This window comes from Meles meles, chromosome 4 (genome assembly GCF_922984935.1).
Source record: "Meles meles chromosome 4, mMelMel3.1 paternal haplotype, whole genome shotgun sequence".
Classification (NCBI taxonomy): Eukaryota; Metazoa; Chordata; class Mammalia; order Carnivora; family Mustelidae; genus Meles; species Meles meles.
Genome location: NC_060069.1, coordinates 81,749,003 through 81,770,561, shown reverse-complemented (window position 1 = coordinate 81,770,561; position 21,559 = coordinate 81,749,003). Strand labels below are relative to the sequence as shown.

General features: G+C 40.2%; 1 protein-coding gene across 5 annotated transcripts in view; it reads right to left on the bottom strand.

Moving 5' to 3' along the window:
- Window positions 1-859: 859 nt before the first annotated feature.
- PLCH1 (phospholipase C eta 1) overlaps window positions 860-21,559 on the bottom strand; it is a 213,571-nt gene continuing 192,871 nt past the window's right edge. For 2 of the 5 annotated variants that reach the window (XM_046001925.1, XM_046001926.1), the window contains 10 exons: window positions 20,508-20,605; window positions 17,359-17,538; window positions 17,161-17,268; window positions 15,800-15,924; window positions 11,914-11,998; window positions 9,103-9,249; window positions 8,780-8,859; window positions 7,167-7,226; window positions 6,379-6,733; window positions 860-4,050 (listed from right to left, as the gene is read on the bottom strand). In XM_046001925.1, the coding sequence (XP_045857881.1) occupies window positions 1,970-4,050; window positions 6,379-6,733; window positions 7,167-7,226; window positions 8,780-8,859; window positions 9,103-9,249; window positions 11,914-11,998; window positions 15,800-15,924; window positions 17,161-17,268; window positions 17,359-17,538; window positions 20,508-20,605 (3,319 nt within the window). In that variant the 3' untranslated portion in view covers window positions 860-1,969. The remainder of the gene's footprint in view (window positions 4,051-6,378; window positions 6,734-7,166; window positions 7,227-8,779; window positions 8,860-9,102; window positions 9,250-11,913; window positions 11,999-15,799; window positions 15,925-17,160; window positions 17,269-17,358; window positions 17,539-20,507; window positions 20,606-21,559) is intronic. The other 3 variants (XM_046001927.1, XM_046001928.1, XM_046001929.1) reach the window with 2 other exon arrangements.

Sequence of the window (21,559 nt, the reverse complement as noted above, 5' to 3'; positions counted from 1 at the left end):
CATAAGTCACTGTTTTCTCTTTTCCTAAGTCCTATCAGTAGAAGAATACTATTTGATGGACAACAGATGCACAAGGTGTCTGGGGGTTGGTCTGATCACCCATCACTTGGCACCAACCATTTATGTCACTTCTAAATCATTCTGAAGCACAGATGACACCCAAATATAAACTCTTGGATTTTTTTCTTAAAGAATACTGATTCTACCAAATAAGCCAGCTAAATTCTATCCCTTTGCAAATGAATTTCAACAACTCTACATTGTGTCTATCTTTTTAAAAACAAGCCAAGGTCTAAGGATAGAACTTTGTGGGTTCCAAACCCCCAAGAAGATAAAAATCTCTCAGGTTTAGTAAGGGAATGAAATTGGGTCCCTCTTCCTTTCCTTATTACACTCCTACCCCACCAGCATCCCAGGGTTTGTCCACAGAGAGGAAGATCCTCAGCACTGGGAAGAAGTTCAGAGTTGGAGACTGAGGATAACCAGGGTCTGACTGCTTTCCTCCCCACTCTTTCCCCATGCAACAAACCTTCAGGTGGTCTGATTTGCCAAACACAACATCCTGGCTGCCCCCATGCCCAGGGCAGGATTTGAGAAGGATTATTTGTAAACTAGCAATAGTAACACAAAGTACAAAGAAACCCATTACATTTGATTTCTTTTCAAGTCACCTTACAAATATGATCTTTAAAGCATAATGAAAACACTGAGACATAAATTGCTGCTTAAAACTATCCCCTGTAGAAACTATCTCTTCTTCTGTGAAGAGATGAAAAGGAAAATAGTTCTGAGCATGCTGGGTCCCTTACTCAGCAATCATCATATGAACTCCAGTTGGAAGAAAAAAAAATTCACAAAGTGCTTAAAAATCTGCTTTAATTATATTTCCATGAATTCTAGGAAGAACATCATTGCAGTTAATATTACAAAAAAGCAAAGAAGGACATCTGAACATGCAATAAAAAAATGGATTCACAGTGAAAATAACGTATGTTGGTACTAAAATATAGTTACTTGGCTCCACGAAGGGAAAGGGTTTCTTCTAATTATCTATTTATTTGGATTTTATTATGAGAAAATATTTTTCTTCTTCTTCTTCTTTTTTTTTTTTTTTTGCTTGACAGCTCTGGGGATGTTTTCAATCTTATGTTACTATTATTGTTAGTGTCTGACAGAAGTCCCTCATTCTGAAAGCCATTATTTGCAGTCTATAATTTAATCAGAAAATTCAAAAGTACAACAAATAGCTTGGCAACTGTGTTCTTGTTACATACAAAGCCATTAGCAAAAATATGTAACAAAATTTATGTAAAACAAACAATTTTGTCCTTATATACAGAAGTTTGCTTTATCCTCATACCCTCACAGCCTACTCTAAAATGAGAGGGTGTGGGGTGGGGGGGAACGTCTACCAATCTCCTCTGAACTCATTCTGCACAGGGTAGGGAAACCTTAAAAAGCAGGGTAACTATTTTAATCTTCTTTTGACTGAGTTATAAAAATGCATCTGGGCTTCTCAAGGAAGAAGGAAAACTAAGAATGATGGTAACGGCTTTAAAATAAAGAATTTATCCCTTTGTCCTTTGCGAAGTTTCTTAATGACCTCAGCAATGATAGTGTAAAACCGAGTACATTTGTGACTGTGATCTGAGGGCAGAGTAGAGAGCGTGGTGGAGAAACAGACATCAGAACCCAAGCTGCTGCTAAGCTTCACAACCAAAGCATGCACATGTTTCATACGAACAGCGTTTACACTTCAGGGGAGAAAGATCAGACGCAGAGGGAAATATCACCCCGATCTATATACAAATGCAGAAACAGGAAGAACACGGGGAGTCAAAGGGAGACCAAAATACAAGTTTTAAAAATACATTTTTAAAATCATTTCAAAGCCAAGACCATGTTTACTGAAAACTCTGACAATTCTACAGAATACCTTGTAAACATTGAAAATGCAGCTTGATGTAATTCACAGTCTCAAGAGAAAATAAATTTCTGGTTTATCCTCACTGTTGGGCTCGGTCTGCAGAATGGAATGATCCGAGCAAAACGGGTCGCCATAGCCGGGGCGCAAGGCGGCACACGCCCCCTCTGGGATGCCGCGGCCTTCCAAGCCTCCCGCTTTGCTGCTCCGCAGGTAGCCAGCGATGTATGAGCCGGTGGAGTGCCGGTTGCCAGCGGGTAGGGGCGCCGAGGGTTTGTTTCGCAGAACCACTCCTCCCGCATGGCTGGGGTTGACGCCTTTTTGCTTGTTGGCTTCCTGCTTTTCCTTGGCACGGCTGGCAATGTTGCGCACTCTGCTCTGGCTTCTGGATGACAACTTTCGGACCAGTGCCCTGGGGAAATGACTGGCATCTGGCTTGGAATAGAGCACCTGACAGCCCTCTTCCTGGTCGAAAGACACGAGCTTCCGCAGCTGCTCGGTCAGGGCGTCTATGGGCTCTAATGACTTTGTCTTCGCGGTCACGCCCTTCTTGTCTCTAATGCCGGTTGTAACAAAACTCTTACTAATGCACTGGTACTTGCTTTCAAAGTTGCAGGCGATGTCCTCTGATGTTAAGTCCCCCAGACTTTTGGATTTACAAGGGCTGGGCAGCTTCAGAGCAGGCAGAGGGGGATGCGTGGGCTGCCTGGGTGCAGGGGCATGCATGCCTTCATCACTGGACAGGGGCCCACAGGTCTGGTTCGCTTTTGCGTCTAAATTTGAGCAGTTGTTGTGCAGAAAACCAGCATCCGGGTAGGCTAGACAAGAAATACTTTGATTTTTGACATCTTGAATATTGTTGAGTATTTCAGAGACAGAAGGGGGAAAAGTCTCTTTACGGTAGCCATTTCTCAAACCTCTTTGAAAATGTTCCACCAAGTCCTGGCTGTACTGTGGTTTTAAGGGAGAAGCAGAGTGACTTGTGTCCTCTATTCTATATTCATAGGTTGTTATGGATAGGTTTTCTGAGTCTCCGTCCACTTCCACGAGACTGCTCTCTCCAGAATTTAAAGAGAGAGTGGTTTCCGCTATGACCTCTCCCAGGGCCAAGTCGGTGGAAGTGGCGGGGCTGTGGTTCTTTAGTGTTTCCCACTCTTTGCCATTGGTGGGACTTTTTGGTAACCAGCAGTGAGCAGTATAAGACCCAGGCAGGTCGTTTTCCACAGCCCCTGTCTTGGCCTGACCAGGAAGGATGTCACCTGGATTGGCTTTGGAGACAGGAGTGCATGTAGTTTCACAGACCGTGTGTGTTGAGTGTTTGGAGATCTCGGGACTTGAGAAGGCAATCGGGGCAGGAGATGAGCACAGGAAGGAAGCCTTGGATTTTCCCATGGAAAAGTCATGCCTGAAGGGCATCGTTTGCTCCAAGGTGGGCAAAGAAGGATGACTTGACGTGACACTGGTGCTAGGGGGCTGAGAAACAACCGTGAGGTTTGCCTGATCACGGGTCTCCTCAAACTGGCCAATCAGTGCTGAGACAGAACTGCCTGGCTCATTCTCATTGGTTAACGTGACATTGTCAATAAGATGGGAAATTTCACTCTCCTGCAGAATGGCAGTAGAATGCGAGTCAGGTATGTCAGAACAGAGCACAGAGACGTCTGACAAAGAGAAGGATGTTGCAGCTCGGCCCGTAACCCAATTCCCTTCCAAAATCTTAATCTCCAGACTGCTTTGAGAAAAAATGTTTCCTGACAATGTACTTTTTTCCTCTGTAAAGCCCCCAGTATTCCCATTTGCCTTGGTTTTCACGCCACATGGACCTTGTGTTAGGGTAACTGTAGGATCAAGAGCCAAATGCTGCTTTGGGGAGAGGAATCTGCTGGGGCACTCCTGTTCCTGGCCATCACCTGACACATTTGCTTTGGTTCTCCCACCCTGGGGACCTGCGACTCCCAATTGTTCTCCCGCGATTGGCGTTTTGGCAACAGAAATGGTGGAGTCCCCCTGGCTGATGTCTCTGTGGAGGAGGGCGCTAGAGGAAGAGGATAACTTTTTGTTGAAATTTGGCAAATGTTGGTCTTTTACACTTGCCTTCCCCTTTCTTCTTCCATCCTTATCTTCTGCTGAATGAAACAAACAACATTTTAGGTAATATGTATCACTTTTTGTAGACCCTGCAAACACTCATGTTTGTCTTCAGACAGACAAATGGAGAATGTAAATCTGTTACATCGTGACAGGATATAGTTATGGATTGCAGAGGTTTGCAACAAAGTGTCTGTGTGATGAATAAATGGTAAAATATATTTATAGGAATTTCACTGAAGCTTCCCTTTGAGTATCTATTACATCAGCTAAGGATGTAATAGTCATTGTCAAAAAAAAATGTCAATGAGTTACCATACTTTTACAGTGAGGATTACCTTAAGTTGTTTCCTATTCAGATTTGTACTACACAGAAGCATGGCAATAAAAATAGAACAAGACAGTTCTGTTAAACAAAGTATTGAGGTACCTGTAAGCAAGATACTATAAGCTTTCAAAGTTACACATGGATTAGTAAAAAATCACAAATCATATTATTTTTTTTTTTAAAAGCAGACTGGATGGTGCAATAAATGTATTAAAATACCAGTATCTACTGATTCTGAGGTGTAAAAATAAAGACTTGGTGACCAATTCTATGCTGTTGTTAATATCTAATTTTTTCTTAATCATATTTTTGTTTTTAATATGCAAATTCCATATTGCATTCTCCCGTAAAAGAGGCAGTAAGTTATTAGGCACAGTATAGAAATCTATAAAAACACACAATTCACAGGAATTTGAGGTACCCCATCATACTTAGGATAATGCTCATACAGTATCAAATGTTCAATTATTTTTTACCTAATTCTTTTAATAGTTTTTTAAAAATGTTTTCAGTCAGGATATATAAGAAAGAAGAATTTATTTATCTTATTAAAATATCTTCCTAACTAAAGAAAAATTCATCATAAAAAGTTTGACAAATCCAAAAATTATGAAGAAAAAAATTAAATATCCTATGATGTTACCACTCAGAGAGAGCTACTGTAAGCTCTTTTAGAGGGACAGAATTATATATAGAATTTTGTATTCTGCATTTTCTCCACTTATTTTTTTTTTCTACATTATAACTTGAATCGTTGCATGGCTTTGTTTGTTCTATATTTACCACAAGTCTCATATAATATAACTGAGAATGACAAATTTATAAAGCTGTTAAAGGGAGGAAATAAGCATCAACTCAATACTGTTTTCTGGATTAACCAGTATTTATTTCTATTGAGTAGAGCTTTATTTTCTCCCAAAATGGGATTTTGAAATAAACTTTCAAGCATATTTCTTCACTTCTCTGACACTGCTCTTAGCGACTTTTCAAAATTTTAAAACTTTTTTCTCCCTTCAAATAAGCCATTCAAAAATTCATTTGTTTCCCTAGAATATCTTATAATAAAAATCAATACAAGCAACAGGGAGTTTGTGAGAAAGTGGGACACTGAAATTAGACTGTATGATCGAAGGAGAATTTCCCTAAAGTAAACAGGTATCACATTATATTTGTCTGAGATGATCCTGATTTAATGAAAACACTTTTGTCATGGAGACATCAAATGGACAGAGTTTTGGTACTTCCTTTACCAAAGTCAGAGGAAAGAGTCACTGCCGCAACTCAGGAGCTCCTTGGTACCCTGTAAAGCAGGCATTATTTTTTATCAAGTTCTTGGTATGAGCGAAGCATTATGCTCACATTAGGGGAAAAGGCAGGTAAGGCTTGATCCGTATGCCTGAGGAGCCTATAACTGGACAGGAGCCATAGACATGCTTCCTTCCCTGCCAACATCCAGGGATCAGGGAAATGAGGCCACAGGAAAACACCACCTGAGCTACCTCTTGAGGAAGCAAAGATTTCTCAAGTAAAGAAGATGGCTTGCTTTTGACATCTAGCTTGACTTCTTCCTCCATAAACATTTCTAATCGTGGAAATGTGTTATATGTTGGGGAAAGAAATACTACTGTATCCAACCTCAAAGAAAAAAATCAATATAATTCTATTTTACCTCAGAACAATCAGTAAATATTAAACCCACTTGGAAAACCGAGATCTCTGCTCCAGTTTTGTCTGTTTCACCTCCCTCTAGGGCACCTCACAGACCCCCGGGGTTCCATACCGTCACACCTGATTGCTCCCCTTCTCCCCCTCACTATCAATTTCAAATGTCAGTGTTATTTTAAGGCTTTAGGTGGCTAGGAAATAGTTCTTTCCCCTTCTCCCCGAAGTTTAAAATCTGGCCTAAAGTTAACGTTAAAAATTATTTTTTAGTATATTTTTACTTTGACTATAAAATGTCAACCAGGTCATAATGGTAATCAGGGACCAAAATATGGCTTCAAAAGAGTTATTCTTAGAGAAACATAAAGCATCTTACCCAGGGAGTGTTCTTTTCCTTCAGTGTCTTTTGCTGTTGCAGATATAGGCAGTGACAAAGCCCCCAGAAGACTTTTGTCAACAGGCAAAGAGACAGGGCGCTCTTGCAAACTCCGTGTGGTCCTCCTCAGGACACCGTCTTGATCTCTTGAAGCCTCCGACACAGAATCCTTAATCTCTACCATTTCCTGGAAGCCCATTTTGCTCTTTTTCCTGCCTTTGGCCGGAGCACTGGCTGTGCGTCGCAAAATCCTATCACCAATGGATCGTTTCCGAACGTAATGGGAATTGTTTTCTGAAGAACCGTGCCTGGGATTCTTATTGAACAATCCCTTCAGACCTTGGAGCTGTCTGTTCTGAAGACACAAAAGGAGGACGCGCAAGTTAAGCAAATCCCATTGTGTCAACAACTTGCCTTCCAAATGACAACTCCATGAAAAGTGGACACACAGCAACATCGTACAGCCATCGAAGGATATTCAAACCAGGAAAACTGCAGCTCACAGCATGTCGACACAACGTCATGCACGCCTTATTGACCTTACTTTGTGACGAGGCAGCCTTCCGTTTTTGCAACCAAGCTACTCAGAAGCTTCCTACCCGGAGATGGCAAGGTGATGGGAAATGTTTCCACACTTAATAGACTGCTATGAACTTCAAGCCACCTTAAAGCAACAGATGCATGTTTCCAAGTGGGAAGCAGGAAATGGAGTGGTATGAGAGCATGCTGCCATGACCATTTAAAAAGAAACATGTCAGCACGAACAGGGCACCATGCCGAGAAACTACCTTTGTAGCTCCTAGAAAGTGCAATATAGTATAACTGGGGTTGAGTATTAAAGGGCTCCACTGCAAGGAAAGAAAACAAACACAACAGAACACAATGTGGCCTCATTCAAGAAAGTGTACAAGTGTACACGTGTACAAATGTACACGTGTACAAGTAACAACAAAAGATGAGAACGCGTATGCGTCTAGCACTCCTTCTTCCACTTTCGGTGATTTCAGCTTCATGTGATACTCCACTCATCACCGCCACATTGTGCTTTATCATCCCAACCCAAATACACCTCCAAACTAATCCATAATGCGACTTAGAAGTAGGCATCTATTTAGGAGAACAGAAATTTTATGGAACACTTTGTTTCCTTCCTGGCTCAAGTTTTAAATAAATTCTGAATGTTACTGTTTCCCTCGAGAGGATAAATGCTAGAGATACTACTTAGTTAGGCTGGGATCCCTAGAAGTTCAAGAATCATCTTCCGACATTTACATTTGTGTGCGTTTATGTCAGATGAACCATCACAATAAGCAGCACAGCACAGGCAGAAACCGAGGACTACAAGAAAGTCATAGAAGAAAACTCCAGCACTCTTAGACATTAGAATCCTTAGTGCCCCTCCCATACCAGCTGATGTTAGGAAAAACATTATACCCCCTAATTCAGCCTGAACTGGTCCACTCCCTAGAAATTGGCTTATAGTCATGATATTAATATTAGCCAACATTTTTGAGCATTTACTCTATGTCAGGCAGCTTTCTAAGGATAACATAGTTTTTTATGAGATGGGTACTATTTTTACCCTACCTTTACAGATGAGGAAGCTAAGGCACAGAGAACGTCTGTAACTCTACAGGAGAAACTCCAAGCAATGCAGACTTTTCTAATAGAGAGCACTGGACATTCTTAGGTGTTAGCCAAGGCTCTTATAGTCCCTCCAAATCACATCTGGTCCCAGGAATTCATTCCAGTGGCCAAGTCCCCAATTACTTGGCATGCTAAAGGACAGCCTATTGATTTGTAAACCTCAAATGAGTTGTGTAATGAAGAGAGCCACATCAGGAGAAAACTAGAATACATTCTTGTCGTCTAGTTCTTAAAAAAAAGTCCTTATAACATCCTTAAAAGTCCTGTGGGTGGCTTTAAGTGCATTCATGGAGGTTTAGGTTTTCAGCTAAATACAACGGCACCAAATGAATGCATCCCACCGAGAACGGGCTGGAATCAGTCTGGTTAGTGCTGGTAATTCATCAAACATCTGAGACACCACATTGCCTGCCACAGCTGGCTAGGTCTTCTTAAGTAGTAAAATAAAACTCAATGTTTAGGTAAATATTTACTGTTGTACTAACAATAGATATACAAAGGAGTTTCTGAGAGAATAGCCGTTTTCTCCTAAGCCCGGAGAGGCCACATCCCAAAACAATGGAAGGAGCACATGTGGATCAGGACAGGACCTGACAGGCTGGCACACGGGGCTTGCTGGGCTTCTCACTGGTTTTCTGCTAGAGAACAACTTTGTCAAGATGCACGTGCCTTTTAAGCGATTAGTCAAAAAAATAACTTTGTTAAGGACCATATTATTGTCGTACATGACTTTAAGCCCTACACTCTTTCTCACCTTTCCATAGATTTCATTGATTGTTATGTGGACAAATATAGATGCTTCTGTCAGTCCTTCCAGATAGACATGCCGGTAGCCTGAGAAAAGCAAAGAAAACAGTTTGCTTTTACTTGGACTTACATTGGCTTTCCCATGAGTGCAAGTAAATGAAGTATTTGACTTTACTATAATTCTTTACATTTCAAAAACATGTTAACCCTCATTTACCACATTTTATATAACATATATGTCAGATGTTGTATATATCACATATTGCATATTAAATTTTCCAAAGAAAACTGAACGGTCTGCCCAGAGAGGAGAGGCCAGCCCCTGCCTACCGGGCACTAAGCTGCTGAAGGTCACGGTTCTTTGTCCAACGAAGTCTCGTCCAATTGGATCATGATCCCACACCAGGAACCGAACCAAAGCTATGTCTGGCATGTGTACTGTAAATGTCAGGGTTTCTTCCCACACGGGGTTAAATCCTCAGAGAAATAAGAAGAGAAAAATCAGAAAAGCAAAGGGCTGGGCTAAAAATGAATTGGCAGCAACATCTGCAAAGCAGACTGAAAATTGTTTGCAATGGTTATTAAACTCGCAAAGATGACCAAGCCACTCCAGGGTGCCTTACTGACATAAAGTCTTGGAATTCACCCCATTGCCAGAAAATAATTGGTAGGAAGATTGCCTGTAAATGATTACATTAATTCTAATAATCTTTGATGTCCAAATTGCATTGTAGGGGACATGTCGTCTTAAGGTGATTTTAGAACGCTTCAAAAAGTATCTTTAGTATTGATCTAAGAATAATGTTTTAGGAGGAAAAAAAAAAAAGGAAGAGAGAGAGATCCTGCCTTGCAGAAACAGAAAGAATTATGCTTCAGACCCACAAAAGATTCTACTCCCATAATAATCACCAGCAAATATTTTGTAAGGTGTTGTGTAGGTTTCAATGCTACTGTACATATAGCATCTTATTTAATTCTTATAGCAATCCTCTAAGGATGGCAAGGCAGGAGTTTTATGCTTTTTTCTAATTAAGAAAAAAAATGCATTATGATTAGCTTTCAAAGCTATATAATTTTTAAAAATCACACAAGTAACAAATGCTTTTTTTAAACTAAGAAATGCAAGTATTTATAAGTCATTTTGTAGTTCAGAAAACTGATATGCAGAGAAAATATTGTACCTAAGGTCACACAGATAGTTATAGAGTCAACTCAGAATATGCACTGTTGTTTTCCAGTGTATTCCCATGAAGCAAAACCTTAGTACATGGAAGATATGTTTTCATAGCTATTGAAAATAAACAGATATATAATTCAGCTTATATTCTGAAAGGTACAAATACATTTATTTCAGGGGCGCCTGGGTGGCTCAGTGGGTTAAAGCCTCTGCCTTTGGCTCAGGTCATGATCCCAGAGTCCTGGGATCGAGCCCCACATCGGGCTCTCTGATCAGCGGGGAGCCTGTTTCCTCCTCTCTCTCTGCCTGCTTCTCTGCCTACTTGTGATCTCTGTCTGTCAAATAAATAAATAAAATCTTTAAAAAAAATACATTTATTTCTTGATAAAATTTTCTCCGATAAAATAATTATATAAATTGATAAAAATTCAAGTACTCTCTAAGTTTCTTTTCTAAAAATTAATAAATTTTATTAAATATATGTATCCAGGAGGCATCAGCTACTTATTACTATTAAATGCCTCAGCTAAGGAAATAATTATGGACTGAAATCATTGACATGTCCCTTCTTAACAAGAGAAGAGACTGTGTTTTTGTTACCTTAGTAATGACTTCTCAAGCACTTCTTTAGATAAAAAACAAATGATAAACAAAAAACAACACAAACAAAACTATGGCCATTGGTGGGAAAACACAATATAGGAAGTCTGCTTCCTTTAAGCATGTTACTTCCTAAAGTAATAGGTTTCTGCTACTCTTGAAACCCCAGATTCCTTTCCTTAAGCTAGCACTTAGAAAAACTCATCTTAAGGGGGTACCTGTGTGACACAGTCGGTTGAGTGTCTGACTTGATTTTGGCTCAGGTCATGATCTTGGGGTAGAGAAACTGAGTCCGGCATCTGGCTCGGCTTACACTTGGTGCAGGGTCTGCTTGAGATTCTCTCTCCCTCCCCATCTGCCCTTCCCCCCGGCACTGCCCCGCTCATGCTCGTGCTCACTCTCTCTCTAAAATAATCTTAAAAAAAAAAAAAAAAGTCTGAAACTAGTGATGTACAAAAATGTTGGCTAATGGAATTTATTTTTTTAAAGATTTTATTTTATTTATTTAACAGAGAGAGAGAGAGATCACAAGTAGGCAGAGAGGCAGGCAGAGGGGGAGGGGGAAGCAGGCTCCCTGCTGAGCAGAGAGCCCGATGTGGGGCTTGACCCCAGGACCCTGAGATCATGACCTAAGCCGAAGGCAGAGGCTTTAACCCACTGAGCCACTCAGGCACCCGGCTAATGGAATTTAAATTTAAAAAAAAAAAAAAGAAAAGAAAAACTCCTCTTAAGCTCTCACTATAAACCTCCAATTTCTTAAATGTTTTGAGGATCGTGGTTTAGAGTATTAATGACTAAAGGTTGAGAAAAGTAGGTATTCTGTAATGTTTGTCAAATATATGAACAAACACTATGTAAGAAGATTACCAAGAAAAAGACATGAGGCTTAGGTTAAGAAAGCTTTTTTTACATCATGGCCGGAATACAAGAATGGTGTCCACCCACCATATGGACATATTGAGAAGTAAACTGGACCAAGCATGCTGGACTTGTTTTTAGAGTTTCACATGCTCCAGAAAAAAATGAAAAACCATCAAGACATATAGGTGTCATGAGTGAGAGCTCTGAAGTAACTTACATCATGAAAATACAATATAAAAATATAATAGAGGCATTTCCTAAGTTTTAACCCAGTCCTTTAAAATACTATCAATTTTCTTCATTAGAAAAAAATTGCTTCAAAAGAAAGAATTTAAGAACCTAGATCACAAATCCACCAAAACATACCATGCATCTAATAAAAACTCAGATGGCAGTTATGAATTTTAGGGTTGTTTCTCTCCTACATAGGCAAATTTTTCTTTTTCAGTGCAAATTTTATTTCTAGAGCTTCTTGATTAAAAGTCAAAAGATTATCATCTTACCATTGTCGTCTACTACACGAGTTTGATCTTTACAACAGTCTACTGGCAATCCAATAATTTCAACTTCAACAAAAGGATCAATGATCTACGTAAATAAAGAGAGAGTATTATTGCAACTGACACATTTCTATATGTGTGTTAACTAATTTGAGAATATTGGCCCAAATGTCCATATTTCAATAGTAACCCATTTTATTAATTGCTTACTAAGAAAGAGAAACTGTATAACAGATTTTGGTATATGAAACAGAAAAAAAGATTAAATTTTAGTTTGCCAATATTTACTGATGCTACACAAATTTTAGCCAATGAAACTACAACTCCAGTTCAAGGTATATGTCTAACAGAAATGAGAGCTCTCGTCCACGCTCAGAGCAACTGTACCATAATATGTAATATGTATTCAAAATATTCACATACTAGAAACAACCTAATTATCTATCATGAGTAGTGTGGATGAACTGTGGATTATTCATTTAATGGCTGCCATAAGGTAATGAAAAAGAAAAAATTCTGCAACATAGACATCATGTTCAGCAATTCAGACCTAAAGGGGTATATACTGGGAGCGCCTGCCTGGCTCAGCTGGAAGAGCATGCAACTCTTGATCTCGGGGACATGAGTTCAAGGCCCATGTTGGGTAGAGAGATTAGTTTAAAAAAAAAAAAAAAAAGAGCATATACAGTAAGAGTCTATTTACATAAAGTTTGAACACAGACAACATTAATCTATTGTGATAGGGGTTGGTGTTTGATTGGGGGGGATTGAGAGTAGATATTTACTGGAAGGGTGAATGGAAGACTTCTGAGGGGGTTCTCAGATGTTCTGCATTGATCTGTTTGCATAATAATTAATCAAGTTATGCACATCTGATTTGTGCACTTTACTGTATTTAAATCAACTGTATATTATAATGTAACTTAAAAAGTACCAAAAATAATAAGATTAAAAAGGAATCAATAGAAAAAAATGAATGCTTAGTCTTCCTTCCCACCTCCCCACCTCTTCCCCTCCCCTCCAGGAGGAACTCTGCTTTGCTGGTCATTTATAAACTCTCTTTCATCATGCAAGTTCTGAATAAAGAGCAATGAAAGACTGAAACCTTAAGAATCCAGAAAGAGCTGATCTAAAAGTATAAAGGAGAGTGAGTTATTTAGTCTGAGAAAACATTTTCGGAGCTTGGAAAGGAAGGAGAAATAATGGAGTTTTGGAAGGAGCTTCAGGGAATAAGAGTTCGAAGTACATTGGAAAAACATGCTGATAACATTGGGTGGATACCACATATGTTTTGCTTATTAAATAAACCATGAAGTCTACTCATAATCATTTGATGCTAGAAATTCATCCTTTCAGTAGGACCTTGTAGTGAAACTGGACCATTGGGTATCTCAGATTTTGGAGGGAAGCTGATGAGGATGACTTCTGTCCCTGAGGAATTCAAGAAGACCACAGGCCTGAAGAGTAACTTCCTGCTTCAAAACGTGGCTCCTGTGTTGCTCTAGGCAAATTATATGTCTATACTTCTGTTTTCTCATCTGCAGACCTGGGAGCCCAGTGTCTGCTTCCTCAGACTGTAATCTCCATGACATCCTGGAAGAATGGAATTGGATGGTGGCAAGTATATTTCTCTTTATTCCAACCAAGAAGAAGCAACCAGGTACATTCAAATGGAAGGACATCCTGAAAATAACTGGCTTGGACATTTTGTAAAATGTCAATATCATGAGAACAAAATAAGAAAGTTAGAGAACTGTTCTAGATTTTTAAAGGACCAAAGAGAAATGACAACTAAAAGCAATGTGTGATCCTTCATTGGATCCTGAATACATAAAGAAAAAAAGAAAAGAAAAAAGAAGATATAAGGATAATTTGGGGACAACTGGAGAAAATGGAATACAGATTTTACATTAGATAATATTATTATACCAATATTAAATGTCATGATTGTATTGTGGTTCTAGAGGTGAACATTCTTTTTTTAAATTTTTTATTTATTTCTTATTTTTTTCTAAACATATAATGTATTTTTATCCCCAGGGGTACAGGTCTGTGAATTGCCAGGTTTACACACTTCACAGCACTCTCCATAGCACATACCCTCCCCAATGTCCATAACCCCCCTCCCCCTAGCAACCCAGTTTGTTTTGTGAGATTAAGAGTCACTTATGGTTTGTCTCCCTCCCAATCCCATCTTGTTTTATTTATTCTTCTCCTATCCCCCTAACCTCCCATATTGCATCTCCACGTCCTCATATCAGGGAGATCATATGATAGTTGTCTTTCTCCGATTGACTTATTTCACTAAGCATGATACCCTCCAGTTCCATCCACGTTGTCGCAAATGGCAAGATTTCATTTCTTTTGATGGCTGCATAGTATTCCACTGTGTATATATACCACCTCTTCTTTATCCATTCATCTGTTGATGGACATCTAGGTTCTTTCCATAGTTTGGCTATTGTAGACATTGCTGCTATAAACAATCGGGTGCACATGCCCTTTCGGATCACTACGTTTGTATCTTTAGGGTAAATACCCAGTAGTGCAATTGCTGGCTCATAGGGTAGTTCTATTTTCAACATTTTGAGGAACCTCCATGCTGTTTTCCAGAGTGGTTGCACCAGCTTGCATTCCCACCAACAGTGTAGGAGGGTTCCCCTTTCTCCACATCCTCACCAGCATCTGTCATTTCTTGACTTGTTAATTTTAACCATTCTGACTGGTGTGAGGTGATATCTCATTGTGGTTTTGATTAGCGGTGAACATTCTTATTCTTAGGAGATAAATGCTAAAGTACACAGGTATTTAGGGGTCAAGATATCAATAACTTATTCTCAAATGACTCTATGAAGAAATGCAAATATACGTATATGTGTGTATAATTTTTGAATTTTGTTACATTTGCTTCATCTCTCAGACATGTGTGTATACACATACACACACACATATATACATACACAGACATATATACATCTACACATGAAAGGGAGAAAAAGCAAATATAACAAAATTTAGTAATTTTATTGGTGAAGCTAGATGCTGGAGATGTGGCATTAATTTTACTAACCTCGCAAGTTTTCTGAGGTTCAAAAATTTCCAAACTAAAAAGTTTGAGAGGAAAAAATAGCAAGGGTCTTCATTTTTGCACAGTGAAGAAAAGAAAAAAGGAAAGAAGGGATAAGGATACATTTTCTGATACTGTCCAAACAGCTACTCTTGCTGCTAAGAGGAGGACAGAATGGAAGCAGGGAGACCAGTCAGCTGTGGGGCTACCTCAGCAGAACTGATGGGGGGGGGGTGTGGATTAGGCTGGAAGCAACAGCAATGGAACAAACGATCCCATACGAAGCTCCTACTTTCTGAGGAGTAGGACATAGTGCCATCTGTGAAAGATGAGAAGGAAAGTGACGGGAACTTTTTTGAGGAGAGAGAAGGCTGGAACTAGCCACTGTGGAGAGCAGGATCGAAGGCTGACAAGGTGAAGAGGATAGTCACATAGCATCATGGGTCAGCTGAGATTTGCAACAAAGAGTTTATGGTGGAACCCAACAGCAGGGCTGAGTTGTGTCCCCACTCAACATTCAAGAGCCAAAAATGCTGGTTTAACAAGGTAGAGTGGCAAGGGGCCTGAGGTGATAAACCACTCCTGAGAGGAAGAACATGGCGTGCCTCCAACATAGATGGTGTATGCATTCCAGAAGGGACTGTCAATGCTTGCCAATAAGTCAGCTGATACCCGATGAGCTGAGGTCAGTGCTCGTTTACAAACACATACACAGAAAGAAAGAGAGAAAGAGAGCGCAAGAACTCTGAAGGTATTTCAGATGAAATGTAGTCACAATAAAATAACCATGTAATTAACCACTTGGTCATACACATTGCTTACCTCGCCTCGGTCTCCAAACATGGAGTCTGGAGGTTTGGGGAGTTGCTGTCCACTGATTACTTTCAGGATGAGCTGCTTTTTGGGGTTGGCAGGAAGTGGATCACCAGAGAAAGGGTTGAAAGTACCTAAGGCAAATAAAGTGGAGGTTAAAATCTGTGGCTGGTAACATGGGAAAACACACACACACACACACACACACACACACACACACACATACTCTTCAAGCACGCAGAACAAAGAAACAAGTGCTGAATGACTACAGTGTTTCCTGGAGCAAAAACATGATCACATAACTATCAGTGTGGCTTCTACCTGAAGGCAATGCTGGCTGGCATTTCTATAGCTGCGGTTTTTTTTAGAATCCATGCTCCCAAAGGCAAAGGAACAGGCCAATTTAAAGTGTCTGTGGTGCAATTATCAATCATGGAGAGGGAGAAGAGAGGCATTTTCTTGGAATGCCAACAGTGTAGATGTCAGATTCAAATAATTTTCTAACTTAAACTATCGTAGGTCTATAAAGGGAATATAACAAACAGAAAGACCTGAAACGAAGCAAACAGCAGAGCAAGAAAACATGCAAAGCATAAAATCCTGAAGGCACATCTGTTAACATTTCTTTACCTGAATTGCTAAAAATTCCATTTGGAAAATTTTTAAAGAATTTTAATGAGCAGAACCAAAAACAAGTGTTTTTTTCTTCCCTATTGTTAGCACTGCTTTATAATTAGATTACACTGACTAAAAGGGCTTGATAAAATTGTCTCAGGTATTTTAATTTGGCTAGCGGGTTTCAGACTCACTCAAAGATTGGGCTCAGACCTTACACAGCAGCACAACTTATAAGTAATGCCCAGTGAGTATCACGCTGGGAGGCACTGGGTCTCAGATGAAAATTCATTGCTATTTATGACCCTCTTCATGTATGTAACCTCCCAAGAGAACATTCTAAACATCATGCTACCCAAATGTTAAGTAGTTGTGACCAGAGTTCTGATTTGCATGCAAACCTTCACCCATCTCTTTTTTAAAAATCATGTTGCAGAGCACCTGGGTGGCTCAGTGGGTTGGGCCTCTGCCTTCGACTCAGGTCATGATCTCAGGGTCCTGGGATCGAGCCCCATATCTGGCTCTCTGCTCAGTGGGGAGCCTGCTTCCCCCCTCTCTCTGTCTGCCTCTCTGCCTACTTGTGATCTTCCTCTCTCTAATGAATAGACAAAATCTTTTTTTTTTTTTAAATTCATGTTGCAAAACACTGATGTATCACATTTTCATGTTGCAAAACACTGATGTATCACATTTTCCAGAGAGCTCCTCCAGTAAGGTGCTGCAATTGGAGAGATGACTATGAGGTGAACACACACCTTTGCACATTTGCTGGGGTTTGAGGACGTAGCCACAATTGCCATTTGTCTTGAACTTGGCTCGATTTAATTGCATCATTCGCCCTTCAGACTGGTAGTTCAGTGCCACTGTGCAAGTTCAAAGTTTGAGAGGTTAGGCAAGACAGCAGCATGGAGTCAGGACAGACAGAGAACTGCTCCTTCCTGAGGCATACACACCTAGCTGGCAACCCGCGTTCCAGTAGGGCAGAGGGTTGAAGTTACTGGAATCGATGCGGTAGGCGGAGGGGTAAATCCTTGTGAGCTGCTTTTGGTTATAAATCATGAACTGTTCCGACTTCTGCTGAACCACCTGATGTGCTCTTGTTTCACTGAACGACAACACGTTTCCTGTGGTTCCTGGCAGTTTTTAATAATGAGATAAGAAATGTGAGAGCGTCAGTGGAGAAACCACCCCTCACAAAAGACTTTCTAAGACATCAGATGATGTCCATAATAAAATGCAGAGCAAAAGAGTGAATTCAATCAGAGTAGGAGTGGCTTTGGGCCAAGAAAGAGCCAGAAAATCCCATTCCTGGGATTCTTTAACCATTTGGGGTCAAATCTGCGCTGCTCATCTTGCAAGGGTAACTGCATATTTCTGAGTCCCATCCTCCCCCGGGAATTCGGTCATCTCACTAGTTCATGTCTGTCTGGCTAGCAGGAAGAGGACTGGCAGGAAAATTATTTATTAGGGACATGACTCCAACAGAATATCTTTGGCAAAGATATAGCCAGTCATGGATAAATAAAACTATGTAACTTATTACTATGTAACCTATTCCTGATGACAAGGAGGCAATCATTGAAGACATTCATCTAAAAAGCACACATGTGAAGTACATATTAACTGATAGCATTCAGGGTCCAAGAAAATAAAAGACCAATTCCAAAGGAGAAAAATGGAGTTTTAATGTTAATTTGTTTAGAATTATGAAACCAGTCAAAAGCTATTTGGGCAAAAGGAATAAAAATGGAGAAAGACTTTAAAGAGTATTATAAAAAGACAAAATCTCAGAAACAAGAACAATCTTTCACTATCCAAATAAACCATGGAAAAAATAAAGGGAGGCAGAAGCGTAGGAAGCCTATATTACAGTTTCTGCTGGATTATGCTCAGGTCGTGTCAATCCAGGGCCAAGGAAGCACCAAATCTGTAGGTCATGATGGAGGTAACCCCCAAGCCTCCAATATCCCCCCCTTTTCTCCAATCCTGTATCTATAATGTCCCTATCACTCCAACTCCTTCACTGAACATCCTCATCCCACCCCCAAAATGACCACTCATGTGTCGTCTGGACCTACTAGAAGAAGCTGGCCCAAATAAAGACTCACACTTGCCCAGAGCCTCATCCATCATTCCAGTGTACTCTGACGAGTCCAGTGTGTCTGAACCCAGATGGAGGGACACGGCTCACGAAGCCAAGGACTTGAACTCCATAGTCTTGCTGGGTCAGTGGGGCCTGAATTGTATCCACCCCGTGCATGTTAATTAGAGCCCATATGGGCCCCTCTCAGAGCCCCAGCTGCCCTCAGGACTGCATAACCTTAGACTTTAAACACCGGCCAAATGACAGACAGTTATACTCTGGGAATGCAACTTGGAGGGATCATAAATACAAAACGGAGGCAAAGAAATTATGGTTTTTAATCACGTGATTTCCCTGATATACAGTTTCCTTATCACATACATTTTATTGACATACTTATTAACATAATTTACGCTTGTCAAGCAGATTAAAAATAATCTTACTTGCAGATTTTGATGAGTAATGTTTTAAAGATGATGGGAGAAAATCCAGTCTTTTTGACAAGCCCAGTCAAGTGCAGTAACACTATAATCAGTGCCACTGTTTTCTCTGTCTCACCACATAAATATGTACACCACGTTATCAGTAAGATGACCTTGCTAATTAGGCATATTATCAACTAGCATATGAATAGATCTGAGTTGCTTTGCATTGGGGTAAGACATGCATTCGTTATTTATTGCTCATTTTGTGACTATACATGCACACACAACAAAAACTCAAGTTCAAGAGCAAAAAGTACTCAATACTATTTTCCATTAAGCTAACAGAATTATTGTTTCTGAAGGTATTTAGTAAAAATTATATTCCTTGGGGCACCTGAGTGGCTCAGCTGGTTAAGCATCCAACTCTTGGTTCTGACTCGGGTCATGATCTCAGGGTCCTAGGATCAAGCCCTAGCCGGGCTCCCGGCTCAGTGGAGAGTCTGCTTGCGCTTCTCTCTCTTTCTCCCTCTCCCTCTGCCTCTCACCCTGGCTCGTGTTCTCGTTTTTTTCCTCTCTCTCAAATAAATAAATATGTCTTCTTAAAGAATTATATTCCTTTAAACCAAATACACCTTTCACTCCATTAAACCACTCACTGAGTTTATTTTCTAGCTATGGGCAGTTATTACAAGGACAGTTTCTCATGTGAAATTAATTTCATTTTTTTAAATTGTCTCCATTTGAGGAAGGAATCAACACCAAAGGTAACAGAGAAAACAATACACTTATGGAATGGGGAAAAACAAAGAAGGGAGATCTCTGAGGAGAATCCTGGAGGTTTGTTACAGACTTAAGACTCGGCACAATGTTGTTTTTCCTTCACTAAGATTGGGAAAAGTCAGGGAAATGAAAGATTTTTAATTTAGATTTCACTTCCACTAAAATTAGAACTGGGTCGAAAAGTCACATGACTGGAGTTTGTTTCTATAAGCATTCAGTAACTGAACAAAACAGAAATGAGAAGGGAAGAGGATAAAGGGAAGAAGAGCAGCTATCAGGGAAGTCCGGGGTAAAAACATCTGTGACTAGGATTTCTCAATGCAACATGATGCGGACAACAGGTGAAAATCGGTGAAAGAATCAGTGTTTCTGAAATTTCTGCTCTGTTCAAACTTCAATCTATGGGTTAAATTATCTTCACCAAAGTCAAAATTTCCAATGACAAAATATGGGATTTTTGAGGTGCTATTTCAGTTTTCTTCTTTCTTCTGGTCATTCACACTAGGAATGCCCATCTGTAACCTGGTCACCAGACGTCAGGTCTCCAAGGTTCACGCCTTGGGCAAGATGCTACTATAATGCATTTGTCTTTATATAATAATGAAGTCTTCCTCCGTCCAGCCAATCAGGCTACCACAGTAATTAATATGGCCCCCACTGTGAGCAAAGACTTACACTGGCAGCCAGTTTCCTGACACGTTGGATGCTACCAGTTCCAGAAATGCATGCTGATAATCCGATTAACAAACAGTTAGTTAGTAAACGGTTGACAAAGAAAAGTCGAGAATGTTTCCCCAAGAAGCTCTCTCCTTACCATCATCCACGATGTCCTGGGCCGCCACAGAGTTTGTATACACCACCAAGTCAGAGAGCTCTCGGCAGAGCTTCATGGTTTTCCTGCGGCGACCCAACCTATGACATACACAGCCAGGACTCATGTCACTTAGAGCTGGAAGAGGTTTCATCTCCACCTTCCTTTCCTGCCCCTAGTGGAGCCAGGATTAGAACCCAAGCGTGAGTCCTAGTTCAGCTCTCTTTCTACCACAATACCCTGTTCGTGTGGTTTTATTCACTGCTCAGCTGAGAACCAGTGTCTTCTCGTGTATTTGTGAGTTCTGTCGTGAAGGGTTTGATGGCCACTGTTCCCCAGCCAGCAAGGAACAGAAATGGAGTTCATCAGGCATCTCCTCAACTTTGGCAGGAGGAGAACTTGGACTTCTATTTGAGAACATTCACAGCAGAGGTCTCTTGGGAGGTGACCCCATTTCTCTTACATCCTTTACTGTAACTACAGATTCAATTTTCTGTATCCTAAGGACAGGAACCTCATACATCCTCTCTACCCTTACTAGTTACCATTTTATGTACGGGTATTCTGTTGAAGTGAAACTAAATATAAAATTTAATTGAGCACGAAATGTCCATTCCTACAAGACCGCTCTATGCTTCTAAGGTCACTTCACTTCTCTTTCAATAAAGGCACAAGGGTGTGTGTGTGTGTGCGTGCACGCGCGTGCACTTATCTGTGATATAATTTACATTCCCCTGTGACTTTACAGTGTACACGAGCTGCCAGAAAATCATCTTATTCATCTCAAATTCTATTGGCAATAATAAAGAAAACAGCAGCTAATATTTTTGAGTGCTTAGTTAATTAGAACAGGGCTTATCAGGCTAAATAATTTAATTCCTTTAATCCTCACAATGACCCTAAGAACTAGAAACATATGAGAAGCCTAACTCATCCCATGTTAGCGGCATAGGAACAAGAGTTTCAGGTCTGGCTATTTCAGATACCTAGCTTTGCGCATGTGCTCATCAACCATCAGCTCCTTCAGTCTCCTAGGAGAGCCCCCCGGACTAGCT